The sequence below is a fragment of the Canis lupus genome, chromosome 20 (assembly GCF_048164855.1).
Source record: "Canis lupus baileyi chromosome 20, mCanLup2.hap1, whole genome shotgun sequence".
NCBI classification, from domain to species: Eukaryota; Metazoa; Chordata; class Mammalia; order Carnivora; family Canidae; genus Canis; species Canis lupus.
Window position 1 is genome coordinate 48366294 of NC_132857.1, and position 16800 is coordinate 48383093.

At 32.5% G+C, this 16800-nt stretch overlaps 1 protein-coding gene across 1 annotated transcript in view; it reads right to left on the minus strand.

The window, feature by feature from the left end:
* The window catches only part of LRP1B (LDL receptor related protein 1B), a 1825680-nt gene that overhangs the window by 642088 nt on the left and 1166792 nt on the right, over positions 1-16800 (minus strand). Inside the window, exon 21 of the mRNA XM_072789062.1 lies at positions 9154-9336. Within this exon, the coding sequence (XP_072645163.1) occupies positions 9154-9336 (183 nt within the window). The remainder of the gene's footprint in view (positions 1-9153; positions 9337-16800) is intronic.

Here is a 16800-nt window from a genome sequence, read left to right on the forward strand (position 1 = left end):
GCTCTATGGTATTTACTCAAATGAATTAAAAATTTGTGTCTGCACAAAAACCTATACACAGATGTTTCTAGTAAATGTTTACATCATAACAGCCAAAACTTGGAAGCAACCAAGATATCTTTCAGTAGATAAATGGATTAAAAAAAAAAATGTGGTACTTCCAGACAATGGGATACTATTCATGGATGGAAAAAAAAAAAAAAATAGAGCTGTTAGGCCATGAAAAGACATGGAGGGAAATTAAGTGTATATTAAGTGAAAGAAGAAGCCAGTCTGAAAAGGTTACATGCTAATGATTCCAACTATATCAATCTAGAAATGGCAAAACTACAGAGACAATAAAAACATCAGTGGTTGCCAGGGGCTGGAGGGAAAGGGCACAGCACAGAGAGCAGAACACAGCGGGGTTTTAGGACAGTGAAACCACTCTGTATGATAAGGTGGTGGCACATGGCACATCGTTGCACATTCACCCAAATCCATACTTTGTACAACACCAGAAGTAGGTCCTAATATAAATTACGGACTTTGGGTGCTAATGATGTGTCAAAGTAGGAATACAAGTTCAACAATTTTAATAAGTCATTCTGTTGCAGGAGGCTGTTAGTAAAGGAAGCTGTGTGTATAGGGGTAACAGGGGGAATATAGGAACTCTGACTTTCCTCTCATTTTTACTGTGAACCTCAAAGTGTTCTAAAAATTAAGTCTACTAAAAAAAAGCTTTCACAGAAATTTAATTGTGCAGTATATCCCATGTCATTCATCTCTAATTATTTTAATATATATATATATATATATATTAGGATTTATTTAGAAGGCCATGAATTTGAAAACTAAAATCATACTTCAAAATAATCATCAGATTAATAAAGAAATCCTAATCATTTTTTTAAGATTTATTTATTTGTTTATTTATTTGGGAGCCAGAGAGAGAGCAGGAGTGGGGGGTGGGGGTGGGCAAAGGAAGAAAGAGAAGGAGGAGACTCCTCACTGAGCAGGGAGCCTGACCCAGGGGCCTGACCCTGGGATCATGACCCAAGCCAAAGGCAGACACTTCACTGACTGAGCTTCCCAGGTGCTCCAGCCTTCTAATCTTCTTGATGTTGAATTCTAATTTGACTTTTGTTTATGGAGAATGCTTTCTGTACATTGTCAACTATTTGGGGTAGAAGTAAAGGTATCTGTATACTTATTAACAAGTTTACTAAATGCATTATTCAAATCTTAAAAAATATATATAACTTAAATGAATATCTTTATAGGTATCACTCCTCCAATGCATTAAGTATATTTGTAGAATAAGGTCTTAGAGGTGGAATTGTGAAAGTATATTCAGATTTTAAACATAGATACATATTGTCAAATGACTTTCCTTATAATTTCATTAATATTCCTGTCATCAGTGTCTGCTTCATCTACTCTTACTAACACTGGATACTATTGGTTTTGTTAATAATCACCAGTCAGATTCTGAAAAAAAAAATACAATCTCATTAAAGATTTGACTTTCTGTAATGGGTGAAGGTGATTGTCTTTTCACTTATTTAGTAGCGTTTTGTATTTCTTTTTCTGTGAACTTTGCCCCTTTTTTATATGGGTAGTTGGTCTTTTAAAAATGATACCAAGGAGGGACATCTGGGTGGCTCCATGGTGAGCATCTGCCTTTGGCTCAGGTCATGATTCTGGGGTCCTGGGACCAAGTCCCACATCAGACTTCCTGTGGGGAGCCAGCTTCTCCCTCTGCCTATGTCTATGCCTCTCTCTTTGTGTCTCTAATGAATGAATAAATAAATAAAATATTTTAAAAAATGATACCAAAGACATTATGTATCAGAGTATATAATTATTTATGATCTGTGTTGCAAATATTTCCCCTATTTATTCTATATTAACTGCATTCTTCTCTTTGGGACCATTTTTGCTTTTAAAGAGAGGAGGGCTTTTTTTTTTTTTCCATAGAGAATTATTCATTGAAAACTTGTTGGATTTGCTCTGCTTTGTCTAGAATGATGGTAGTAACGGTCATCAGACCAAGTTTATAATCTTTGTGTGTATGGGAGGTACTAACTTTGGGGAATTATAAAGCCAATACTATGTTGCTTAAAAGAATAACTTAAAAGTTTTTATTCCTTTTGAATACTCCAAAGGAGATGAAACAGCATTGTAACAATGTTCCTTAAATATTGGTAGAATTTTTCAGCTGGACTTGGAGCTTTTGAAAAAAAAAATGATGAGAGGGGACAGATATTGATTTTTTCCCTATTGTTATAAAATAAATTACCAGCACTTTCCCTTCTAGAATAAATTTTGAAATGCATATTTTTAATACATGAATTTACTAATACAGGGTTTAAAATTCATTTCTGTGACACAGTATATTTCTTTAATTTATATCATTTGTTAGCATCTCCAATTATTTTCCCATTCTCATTTATGTACTGGATTTTCAATGGGTTTTCTTTATTAGGTCAGATAATGTATTAGCAATTTTGGTTATTCTTCCAAAAACCTAATTCTTGAATTTTCAAATTATGCTATGTTTCTTTCTCTTTTCTATATTTAAAAATTAATCTGGTTATCTGTTTTCCTTTGGTTTGTTTTGTTATGTCTTAACTTTTAAGTTAGATGTTACACTGGTAAGGATAAGATGAGCTACACCAATCAACTAAAATCTATATATATGCTCTTTAGATTCATAATTTAAAAGGTCACTGAGACAGGAGAAAAAGAGCAGGAGTATGCTAATTTTCTACATTAAGTGCCTCAGCATGGAAGTGATATAGTCCATTGGCTACAAATAGTCACCTGGCCTCAATCTAACTGCAAGAGAGTTGAGAAATACAGCAAAGCATAAAGAGAATTGGTGAATACTGTCTCTCCTACATATTGTATTTTTTTAAGATTTTATTTATGTATTCATGAGAGACACAGAAAGAGGGAGAGAAGCGAGACACAGGCAGAGGGAGAAGCAGGCTCCATACAAGGAGCCCAATGTGGGATTTGATCCCGGGACTCCAGGATCATGCCCTGGGCCAAAGGCAGGCGCTAAACCGCTGAGCCACCCAGTGATCCCTCTCCTACATATTGTTAAAAAATATTTTAATTAAAAAAACATAAATGTAAATAAGGTATCTCAAAAGTCTTAGAGCAGTCTTAACCTTTAATAAATAAAAAATATTGTTACAAGCATAAATATTTGAAAATTTATATGAATTTATTAAACTTTTGTGAATTGACTTTAATTAGATGTAATTTTGTAAATCTAGAAAACAACATTTTAACATTATTACTTTTTTTGTTTTAGCTCCACTGGTTGAAGATGGGAAACTATTAGAAACCACTAGAAACAAAATTAAACATTCAAGATTCACAAAACTATATGTTAAATATAAATAATTAAAGTTTCAGATGATTTCTTCGGTGATTTTATAGCATCTATACTTTTGAAGTTGTTAGAGGTTAAAGAATCACTAAGAGTTTCAGACACTGCATACAAATGTCCAAAATTATGAAATTTTCTTTTGAGCAATGCTTTAGTTATATTCCATATGTTCTTATATAAACAAATCTTTATTTTGTAAAAGTTCTACAATCTCATTTTGAAACTCCATTGAATTAAGATAATGAGTGCTTTCATTATTAAAGTTCCAAATTCAAGAGTGGTTTACTCTTCATAATTATTAGATTTATTATGCTATGATCAGGAAATTTTGTCTGCATCATTTCTACTTCTTGGGACTTAACTGATGTTATTTATGACAATAAATGCTCATTAAAAACAAATCTCGCTGGAGCCGTGTAAAAAAAGGTTCATTTTTTTTGTTTGTTTTTACTTCTAAGAATAGAATTACATTTTTTATATATAAATATATATAACTATATTTAGATCTTCTCCATTCTTGCTTAGTTTTCTTCAATTTCCTTTTTAATAGGCTAGAATAAGTGAGTAGAATTTCTTGCTTCTAAAATGGTTTTCTTATTGTGGTTTCTGTAATTTTTGCTATCCATAGTATATTATTTAATGTAAGATATTTAGACTGCAAAACCTTTATTTGAAGATTGCATTTTTATCATTTGATTTTGTTTGGTTGGTTTTGTTGTTGTTGTTCATCTCAGTAATATTTTACTTTGGTCCCTAAACTTATCTCTCTCGTTTTCTCATTAAATCTTATTTTCTGATTGCCTTAATAATTTTCTTAGTGAGGATTAATATGGAAAAATGCCTTGTGATTTATATGATTAAATTATCTGGAATAATATTTTACCTGGATATAGAATATTAGCCTGAATGTGTTTTTCCCTCAGCTTCTTATTACTCCATTTTCTTGGGCATTTCTTAATATCTTCTTAGATAATCTGATTTTCTTTCTGGTAGTTTCAGTATCTGATGATCTGCAATTTCAAAATGACTTAAGAAGTTTGGGTTAATCTCATTAATTTTACCCAAAAGACTGAATGCATTTCTTTATGGGAATTCATGTTCTTCAATTTAGGGAAAACTTAGTTATTCTGCGTGTGTGTGTATGTGTGCGTGTGCATGTGTGTGTGTGTGTGTGTATTAATACCTTTATTCTCTTATGGAGTTTCTTTAAGTATCTGTTTTAGCCTTCCAACATAGATCTCAACTGCTCTTTTTTTTTTTCTCTCTCTCTTTTTCTGTGATGTTCCTGAGTTACCTGCATGTTATTGTTCAATTTGTTTTCTCTGTGTCCAGCCTAGAGTTTATTTAAAGTTCCATGGTGGTGTATTTCATTCCTAAGTATAATAGGTATCACTTTCTATCATTTTCCACTATTTTCTGTTACAATTATTTTGCTTATCATGTTTATATCAATATATCATAGACCTTCTGTGTATATATATATATATATATATATATATATATATATATTCTTGTTCAATTTAGGGATATTATTTTCCATTTTTTTTCTCTTCGAGGATCTCAGACAAACTTATTTTAACTCTTTTTTAAAATCATCACCATCATTTAAACATCTCATTTTCATTTAAGCTTGAGTAAATTCATTTTATGATTGATTTTTGATAGCTGGTTTTATTAGATATGGTTTTCCTCATGATTTTAGGATTTTTTTTCAATCTCATCTTGGATAGGAGTTTTCAATTTTCTCTCTGACTTCATGTGTTTGTTTACTCATCACTATGTACAGGTATTTCTGCTTCTACTTCAGCCCACTCCATCACTACCCCCTCTCTTGGTTCAAAAATACATCCTGTATTTGTCTCTTTATCACTTGCAGTGCCTAAGCTAGTCAGAGTCTTGGCTTGATTGCTATGCCTATGGCCTCCCATCTCTCTAGACACACAACTTCTTTTAAGTAGGAAGCAACCAGCGGTAATTTTTTCTTCCTCCTTTCAAAAGCAAAGGAGTCCCACTCCCGTTTCTGATTTTCAGCAGTGAGCCTGGTTCTAGTCCCCAACTTCATGTGGGACAGCTTTATTTCCCATTAAACCTAAGATCTGAACATCTGTTCTTTACTGGCCTCTAAATCCAATCTAATCAGGAATCCAGATTCAACCCAGCTCACCATTTGTTATTCTATTTTATTTCAGTTTATCAGAGATATATTTTGTTTGTTAATATGACTATATCTCTCTCATTTTCTCCTGTTATATTTTATCATCATCTTTATGTGTTTTTAATAGCATAGAGAGGATTCAAAGTGTGAACATAAAACTCCATCTTTATGAATTTTTTTTCTTATGCCTTCTTAATAACATTAGTAGTTCATTGTGTGAATGCACTGTAACTTTGAGTAGTTTCTCTAGCTATGAGCAATGAATTATTTCTAGTTTGGGAGCTATTAAAATGTTGCACTAAAAATCTTTTTGTATATAACTTCATGTACTCCTGCTCTTCTTTACATGAATTTCTAGAAGTGAAAAGTTTGGGCCAAATTTATATTCTTATCAATAGCTGGAGGGCCTATTTTCCCCATAATCTTGGTATCATTGCATAATATTAAATATTTATTTTCTTTTGTCCAAATGAAGAATGCATCTCTGAGTGTTTTCCATGAGAAGTAGACATGAAATTTCTTCCCCTGATTCCTCAACAATAATATAACTGCAACTTGTTGGTCTGGATGTGAGAGACCAGAGATGAGAGAGTGTAGTTCTTGGTCAAAGAGAGTTCCTTTGAAATAAGAAGCTCTTAAATATGCATTTTATTTATTATTTATTTATTATTCATTATTTATTTATTCATTTGTTCATTCATTCATTTATTCATTTAGAAGCTCTTAAAAATGATTGTTTTGTACTTTTTAGCTCACTTTCTCTTCTATAGAGGAATGAAGTAATTTATTAATGTGCCTACACTGTTACTCTAATAGATGGCAATTTATGTATAAAAGAAAAGCCACTGTAACTACCAAATGCAAACTGATTATCCTGAAAACTCTTAAATATTTAAGCTAGCATTTGGAAGTCTTTGAAAAATAAATATGAATCCTGAATTCAGCTACTTGGGTAGTTTAAAGGTCTTTTAGCTTATAAGACTAATAATTTAATTTGAGTAGATTTTAAAATATCAAAAACATTACAAACGTACATATATTTAATCTAATATTTATATTTAGTTCTCTTTTATTCTGCAATATTCAGAAGTATGCATATATAATTATGAGTTATGACTCCCCAAATTGTTTGATATATTGTGGTTTACTATGTTTAAGCGACAGATTAAGTTAGAATCAGGTTGATGGTTAAATTATTACCTTTCATATTTCGCTTTTATTTATTTTATTTTATTTATTTACTAGGTGTGTGTGTGTGAGAGAGAGAGCACTTAAATTCTATTCTTTTAGCAAATTTCAGTTATAGTTATAGTCACATTATACTGTATTTCCCTTTTACAATGCAACATAATTTTATTTCAGTTCTGCTTTTTTACAATAAATTTTGGTTTACATGATGATACATACATGTGGTGTTTTATTAAAAACATTATTAAATGTATAATCCAAATCCCAAATCAACACAAATAAAATTATCTCTCAGAATCCAATTCTCCAAAGACAGCCAGTGTATGGGATCAGCATATGCTACCCCTCAAATATGCCACTTTTATATGAGGATTATTTTGAGCTGAAAGCATATGAGATTCACCAGATGTAGAAAGAAGCCTTCTTATCATTTCCCTTATCTGAGTATAAGCATAAAAATTTGAGTAATGAATACTGCCATAAATCCTTTACTAGGGAAGTCTTATGGCCATAAAAAAAAAAAAAAAAAAGGAAAGTCAGTGCCAAGATGGACCTGCACACATTTTATTAACTAGCTCTTATTGTCCATTAGTTCTCCCACATATTTACCTATCTATAATATCCCATCCCTATAAACTCAACATGCTTTTCCTTTCTTTTGTCAACTTTTCACAAATTTACTATTGTTTGCTAAGATTCTATATAAGCTCAAGTTTCAACCACCCCATAGAATTACTTATCAGAGTTTTCCCATGTACATGTATGATATATGTATATTATAAACTTTTTTCTTTTTTCTTATTAATCTATCTGTTAGTCTGATTTAAAGAGCCACAGCCAATGAATCTGATGTGCGTAAAGAAAAAGGATTTTCTTCTTCACATTATTACTTAACATGTTATTCATCTATTAGTTTTCAACCAATACAGTATGTCCCAAAAAGGTAATTTCTAAATTAAAAGTCACATTTTTTTTAATTTTTAATTTTTTTCAGCTTATTTATTTATGATAGTCACAGAGAGAGAGAGAGAGGCAGAGACACAGGCAGAGGGAGAAGCAGGCTCCATGCACCGGGAGCCCGATGTGGGATTCGATCCCGGGTCTCCAGGATCGCGCCCTGGGCCAAAGGCAGGTGCCAAACCTCTGCGCCACCCAGGGATCCCCTAAAGTCACATTTTTAAACCAATAACCCCAAAGCTAAGACATTTAACCTACCAATTGAAAGAGTCACATAATTTTTAAAAATATTGTTGGAAAAATAACCATTTTAAAAGCACAACTTCCTCATTAAGAATGAGCCTCAGGAGTATTTAGTTCTCTATGCCCATGTTAGCTTATATTTATCTCTGTATTTCTTAGTTGAATGCTTAATTGTGGCCACGTGAAGTGTGTCCAAATAAACACAATTTCTTTTTATAACTTTAATTGCCCATGGGCCATGTGGTTTCCAGAGTGTTTGTTTAATCACAGCTGTGATAACTTTTCATTTCTACCTTTTGGTTGAAATACCTACTAAGGAGCAAAATGAATCACCAAGAGATTAGGCAGTTCAAAAAGGCAATTTCACCTCATCCCAGAGATGATTCCATAATATATCCTGAAATCTATAAGAATTGTTTCCATGGATTATTTGTTTGATGATATGGCCCATTTCACAAATTGTACCATAATAGTTAATTGTAATGTAATTTTTCTCTAAACTTCAACTCATCATCTGGTGTAGAGAGGAAAATAAATAAGTTGGTTTATTGTGTCAGGTCAAACCTACTCTGTATAGAAAAATGAAATACAACAGTCATAATAATAGAATAACATCATAAAAGTATAAAAGCCTCAGTGACTTTCAAAACAAATCAACAGTTTGAATGACAGCCATCACCTTTAAATTCATGAAATCTAGCAAGTCCACAATTGAATTTAGGAGTCTACTGCACTTGAAAATAAATATATATAATTCTGCCTTTCATTCAATTCATCTTCATGAAATTTAGGGGGAGGGATTTATCTGTGGAAAGAGGAGTGCTGTCTATGGGTTTAGCACCCATGCCTCTTTCTGGAGTCTGAAATTTCATACTCTGAATCCAGATCACATGGTTTCAAATCTCAATTCTGCTATGCTCGCTCTTTTGACTTTTTTTAACCTGCGCATGTTAGAAACTTCCCAGGCTTCAGTTTTCTTCACTGTGAATTGGGATGATGAAATGAGTTCATGGAAAAAACATTCTTTAGAGCTGTGTTGGGCCCATTGATAGTTCTCCATACTAGCTAACATTAGTATTATTATCAAATATAGAATGTGAGCCAACTTACCAGAAACACAAGAAGACTTTTTTTTTTTTTATGCAGGTAAGATACACACTAAGGATGTGCCAAAGGGATTCTATCTCCAGGAAGCCCAAGGTAGAAGCTGAACCAATGTTCTGCTTACCTGTACTCCGACAGGAAAACTTGGTTTTGTGATCACACAGTCGTAAGGTCCCATTGCAGCCTTTTTCATCACTGCCATCTTCACAATCTTTTTCCCCATCACAGCGCCACAGATCAGGAATGCAATTTCCATCAGGGTGACACTGAAATTCATTCCCGTTACAACCGGCAGGAGAACGAATCTCTTAAATTGAAATGAGAGAGAGGAAAAGGGGGAAAGATAGGGGAGAAATTATACTTTTACTTGATGATATTTTTTTTTTCTTTTCAGGCATTATTATGTTGCCAGAGAGAATATATTTTCACTTTAGTTGTTTAATAGCTATAATATTCTCTGATATTTGCAAATTCATTTTAGAAATGTTAATGATTAGAGGAAATGATGTTTCTTGCCTCCCACAGAATTCCTGAAAGTGCCACATATATTAGGAAAAGGAATATATGTAGATGTTCTGTTGTGATTTGCATTAGAAAGACAAGAAAAACATCTTTAAAGGGCTTTTCACTGTGGCATATAAAAGAATTTCACAATCTACACTAAATATTAAGACTTTGGTTGCTCTTTTGACATTTTTAGACAACTTCTTTAAGGCCAGTAAGATGTATATAGCAAAAAAAAATCATAAGTACTTTCTGATTAACAATATCTTTGAAGAATGATGTCCAAAATTTTGAAAAAACAAAACAAAACAAAAAACTCCAGATAATAAACAAATTATTTAGGACATAAGATTTCAATTTTAGAATGAGAACAGACACACAGAATTTAATGAGGTACTATGCATTCAGGTTCAACTTATTGATTAATAATTCATACAGTTCCCAGATAATAGTATTCCTCAAAATCTGTTGACTAAATATATAAGTTAAATTCTACAGGTAAGAATAAGCAAGAATAAGGAAATGTAAATGTTGGGGATATGGATGCTTTCCAGTATAACAGTTGAATATGATTATCTTTAGCAGTATTTTAAATTTTTATTAATATCCAATATTATGAGACATCATATTAACCAGTGTCCCCAAATTCTGTTGTAAAAAAGATGTTAGTATGTATTTTTCTAAATCGAAGTTTTAATGTAATAAACTTGTTGCTTATTTCATACAGCTATATTCAGCAATTTATCTACATTGCTTCTATAATAGCAATGAATCTATATGATTATGACATATTTGAAACAGTTTCAGCTGACTTATCCATTACTTAAAGTTGGTTTGGTAAGAATCATGTGATTCTGAGTTAAGATTAAAGTCACTTGAGGTCAAAGCTTACAATATCACTTACACCACCAAGGAAGCTATTTAATCTTTTTAGACCTCTATGTGTTTATCCAGAAAGTGAAGAGTCTACCAGATTGTTGTATGGAATAAGTTGGATATCTGTAAATAATTATTTTAACTACAAAATTTTGTTATTTTTCCTGTTATTTTCTATAATATAAATAGTTCATTTCCTGAAATTTTCTCTATTTAAGGACTTCCAAAACCTATATGTTAGGTGACACAATATTATTCAGATGCATAAAACAAACTTACTTCTAATTCTTAAGTATTTCTAGAGCAGTAATGCAGAAATAATCAATAACAACAAAAAGCCCCACTGAAGCAGGAATAAAGGAGTTATTTTCATAGAACATAGTTATTCCAATTCACAGAAAACCTAGGGCTAATTTTCAAAGGTAACCACTGCAAAGAACACTTCTGTTTCTCACACTCAACTTACAGGGAAGGCATTGAGTTTAGGATGGCTTTGAAGTCCTTTTGAAAAAGAGACTTTCTTTTTCTACTTATCTAGTTATGCAAATCATTCTGACTTTGGGTATATAGAGTCTTCATGATTAAACAAAATGCTTTCTTCCGCATACAATCAATAAAGATGGCACAGTCTCTGCACCTTCGATATATCAGCAAACACCCATCATACATATTTAATTTGTTACCTATGGAGTGCACTATTTAGCAGGATGGCCTAACTACTAGAGTGGTAAAGAATGCTGGGACAGGTCTCATAAGATAATCATGAAGTCTTCAAACTTGGGAGTCCTTTTAAAGGTAATTTGAGAATCCTATGTGATTTCAATATTCAGGAAAAGCAAAGGAGACAAATCAAATGGAGTTCCAAGACCTAGTCAGCTCTTTAAGTGATTCTATGGTGAGGAGGCCAGCCTTCACGCAGTAGTAAAATGGCCTTTGGTTCTTTTTACTTACTACTTAAACTTCCTTGAAAACAAAATACAAACTTTGGCTCAAGTGAATTTTATAACCTGTAGTATGAGCTCAGCCAATAATGTATAAAAGTTGTATTTCAGGTAATTGTCACTCAGTAATTCCAAATACTTAATAATGGAAGGTATAGTCTATTGATTTTTCTACATTCTGTAAAATAAGAGTTGAAGACTGGCAGCTCATATATTGAATCTGTCTCTCAGTATGTTTAATTTGGCAAACATACTATTGACCTCTTAAAAATATAAAGATTTCTTATAAAAAAAAAAAAAACAAAAACCCTAGATTTTCCAGTTTCTTGAAAAGTAAGATTCTTGGGCCAGCATCCTTGCTAGATAACAACTGTTTTCCTGCTTCATATGGGGCATTATAATACATATGTGTGTGTGTGTGTGTATAAAATGTATATTATATACATTAGCATATGTATATGTAATTATAAGTACATTGCATATATATTGTAAATAAAACATTATATTTATTAACAACTTGCTAATATAATGAAGAGCTGAAGATACTCTTTTTTTTGTATTTTCCCTAGTGGATTTTTTTTACCTTGGAGGTTGACAGTAAGGTAACTCCAAACTACATTATCTGAATCTACCTCTGAAAAGCTGTAGGGAAATTTTGATTTCACTCTTGCTTCAATATTAGTACTAATTTTACTCTCTTGTGCAAATTAGTATTCCTTCTTTATAAGTCCTTTTTATGGATATTCATGAATAATCCCGAAATTCATCATGCTTCTCTTTTTGCAATAGCTTCTTGGAACTTAGAGCCAAATTTAAGAATAATTTTTCATAAATGAATTTATTTGGATCAATCTCACCCTCAGATTTATTTACATTGCTAATCCTTTTTCTCCCTTTTTAAAAATGTCCTTCCTCGTTACAATATTTTATCTTTCCAGGTTATCATTTAGATTATTTATGGAAATAATCAGCATGCTAAGTAAATAAATAAACAGGATAGTAATATATAAGGAAATTTTGAAAAGAAATAACATAGTTTACATTTAAAAGCAACTAATTAAAAAAATAAATAAAAGCACCTAATTGAGGAAACACTTTATTAGCTTAAATAAAATTAAATAGTATATACGAAATTCAAAACCATATTTCTATTCCTCTTCCCATCCTTTATTTCTACAGGTACTATGTTGCCTCAAAAATGTCAAAAATAATGAAAGGAATTCTATGTCTAATTATCGTAAAAATAATGCTTTGACTCTTCTAAATATATTTTGGATTTGGTTTCAAAGATCTAGTTTTTTAAAGTCATGTTAAATTATTAACTCAATGACTCAATGAGAAATTCTCAAGAATATTTATGTAAACTCAGAAATCTAGATAGATTAACCTAATTCAAAAAAGAAACTTGCAAAAGGTAAATTTCTGTTTCAAGAAAAAGAGTTGCTTGTGATCCAGCAGTATGGCAACTTTACATATAAAATCTTAGCCTTCTAGTTCAGTGTTATTTATAGCTGGAAATAAGTTGTGGTTACACAGATGAAGGCGACACTGATGAAAGGGAGAGTATACTGCTATTGTCTGAGTTAGTTTTTTTTTTAAATTCTATTTGCATTTTCTTTGCTTTGCTTGGTATTGTTTGGTTTGTCTATTTGTACTTCATAAGTGAATCTACTCATTTGTCTTCTTATTCTAAATAAACATTTATCTTACAAATCTAAATACAAATGTGGTATTTCCCTGAAGCTTTTCTTCTTCCTAAACTACTCACGTCTAAACCTCTATGGATGGGCATACTGTCTATGAGTGGCACCACAAACAACCAGATCAAAATAAGTTTAGAATGACAGTATAGTCTGGAGAAGGAAATACAATAACACCATTATAAATATTCAAATCTAAATGATGAAACAATTGTCCTTTTAAGAATGCTTGCATACGTGTCACTTGCATATACCTCCTGGTCCTAGTTATACCATTTCCCCAACCTGGATTCCCTGCCTCTTTATATTTAATCTATTAATGTCCATAATATTCTTTAAAAAAAAAATTATCTAGGATCTGGTCTCTTATTTTGGTGTCTGTAGATTCAAGAAATTCATGGGTAAGCTTTAGAAACTTATAAGATCTCAGATTTTATATGATGCTTTATGTTGTTATGCATCTTTCCCCTCTGTGGAGAGGATCAGAGCTTTCCTTGATTCACAGAAAACTCCAAGGAGAACGCCAAGACCGATTTCACACTTTCCTGTTTTCATTTTTAATTCTCATTCCACATACCTTGCATGTAAATAGTAGTTTATATAGCATTTGATTTTGCTCGTTCTTCAAATTCATCATATTATAATGGATTAAAATCCAGTGAAAAAAGAATCACTCATCTGTTCCTTTTGATTTTGATTTAAAAAATTAAGACTGCTTATTGAGAGCACCCCATTTCACAGAAACAAAACCACAGATCAGTATGTTAGCATTTACCCAGATGATAAGCAGCAGAGATGATATTTGAGCCCACATAATTAAAATTAAGAGCCTGCTTTCTTTACCACTGTACCATTCTACCTTCTTGCAAGTCTTTTCCCCTATAGAGCTTAAGAATGAAAAGAGAAATAATTAGCTCATATAATAATCATGAAGTAACGATAAACATTTATGCTTTGTATTTAGAGTACTGTTGTTCAGTCTATTTATTCTAATAAATGTAATATTTATTTTATTCTGTTGCAAAGTCGTGGTAAGATTTGGTCTCTTATGAAAATGAGACAGTACCATGAATTCTTACGACAGAGGAAAGGAAAAGAGTTCTGCTCACGATTACAAGTCAGGCAGCAGTAGAGGGAGTAGAATGAGACAAAAGATATTCTGAACAAAGTCAGCAGCATTCATAAAATTCTGTGTTGTGATGGAGAAGGGGAGAAAGAAAACTAGACAAGTGGGCAAGGCCTGGATCTTGAATGGCCCTGTATGCTTTTTGCTAAATGGTTTGAATTTAAGTCTGAAGGCTACTGGGAATCCCAGAAAGACCTTCCACTAGATTCTGACATGCTCAGATACACGGTATTTATAGATCACATGGGGAGCATTTAGACAATAAATAGAAAAGGAAAAAAAATCTAAGGTTCTTTGAATTTACAAATATATATATTTATATATATGATATATATGTGTACATATACATGTACTCTTATTTCATTAGCTCAAACACTCAAAGTTTATACAAGTTCAGTAGACTGTTACACACACACACACATACAGACACACACATTTTTATATTTCTTCCTTTTCCATGTCTCATCCAATTCCCTCACATAAACTAAAAATACCCCAAAACCTGTTTTTCAATGTCTGTTAGGTTTGGGTGTGTGCTGATGTTTAGAAATGTTGTCCTCTGCCAGAAAACACAGAAAAAAAAAAAAATTAGAGTTTTCTTTCCTCCTAACCTTCTTGCCAAATGAAATCTGCTTCTGTTAACAGTTGTTGATTTTCCCTGGATGGAGAGCTGCATTCCTCTGAGGAGCCTGTGATGACCATTCCAACCTGAGTTCCAGGCCCATGTGGTTCCCCAGGGCCCCAGTTGTTTAAGCTTCAGGGCTTGGCAAACAATCTATCTTTGTAATATGGCTTGTCCCAGTGGAGTGTTAAAATGATGACTATGTTTATATGTATATGCTCATGCTGTTTTACTGTTATGTTTTCATGTTGCTGATGCTGGTTATATTTTTAACTAATGCAATTTTATTGTATTTTTGCCCCGAAGCTATTTAAACCAAGCATACAATTTGGGGAATCTAATAAATAAATAAATGCAGAGCCCTGAAGGAAATGTGGCAACTGATGGTGGAATTTATCCCAATATTTAAATGAATTCACTGTGACTAAATACTTGCCGTTAGAAGACTAGTAACTGTACAGAGACAGAAAGGAATTTTTTCTCCGAAAGTTAAAAAATAAATGAAAATTAGGTTTGAAAAAAATACACCATACTTTTTTTTGTCAGAATTTTTTTTTTTTTGCTTATAAAAATGTTAAAGCCCCCCTGAGAAAATATCTAATAATGGTGTTGCAAATATAATGAATTATTTAAACTGTGAGACCAATCTGGGTGGAAAAAAACCTGACTTTTTTATTGTTTAATGGAGTTTATACATTAACTTGTCATTCATTGTAAAATGCTTTGCAAAGTAAAAAAGCACTATGTATTGCATGTGCATTCAGCTTCCTGCATTACCTATAATCACCATGTGTCAGTCCCTGCTCAGTTCCTAGCCTGAATCACTATGTATTAATAATTCCTGTACCTAAGGCAGCTGTTTGCTCCAGATTCCCAGATATCCTTCACTTGCCCAAAACCACTGACAATCAGTCTGGCAGTATATCATTAATTTCATTTGCCAACAGGGCTTGGACCACACCTTGGCCTTTCTGCCTCTGGAGACCCTTAACATCCCTTTAGGAAGTCAGGCTATCCTGTTTTCTACAGATCCTTGGGGGAGGGGTGCCTGCCTCCTAGCCTGTCTAGGGCTTGTGTTGGGGTTGATGGGATGCACTGCTTTGCTCTTTTCCATGTTACATGGGATGGATTCCCCAGGAGCTGCTGCCTGTGTGATGACACTATCATCTCAGCTGTGAACTAATAATGAAGTCAAGCCCAGGGCCTTCCTCTTCAATTTGTCCTCAATCCCATTGGACCTTGATGATGGTTTGCATGTCATCTAGATTATAGATGTTATATCATTTGATTATTAATCTGACTGCCTCTCCCTCGCTCCTACCCCAACACATTTTCAGGGCATAGTTTTTGTGTTTTACTTTCAATCCTAGCAAACTCATTTTACCCTTGTATGTAGGTAGCCCTCACTGGAGATTATCCTGATAAGAAGCTGGATGGAACTATCAAAACCATTTATTAGTTCATGGGATATAATGGGAACTTTAAAAATAAAGATATCATATTTCAAATCATTAATATTTACTGTCTGAGTCAGTCAGAAAAGCAAATTTAGAAGAAAAATTTTAAAAAGATTAAAGAAAAAGAAATGGAAAAGAACATGTGGCTAACTAAGCACAAGTTTGATTATTACAATACTAAAATGATTTTTGTGTTGAAAGCACATAGACATATAGACATATATTTATTGAAGCAAAATTTCAAAGCATGACTTTACCTCCCCCAGTAAGGTATAGAAGTGAAACCTATGTAAAACAAATAAAACATTGCTTTTTAGTTCATTAAAATTAAGTTTTGAGGCACCTGGGTGGCTCAGTCAGTTAAACATCTGACTCTTGACTTTGGCTCAAGTCATGATCTCAAGGTTGTGAGATCAAGCCTAATATTGGGCTCTGCACTGGGTATGGAGCCTGCTTAGAATTTTCTCACTCCCTCTTCCTCTGCCCTTCCCCACCTTTCCCTCTCTTTAAAAATAATAATAATTAATAATAATAATAGACAAAAT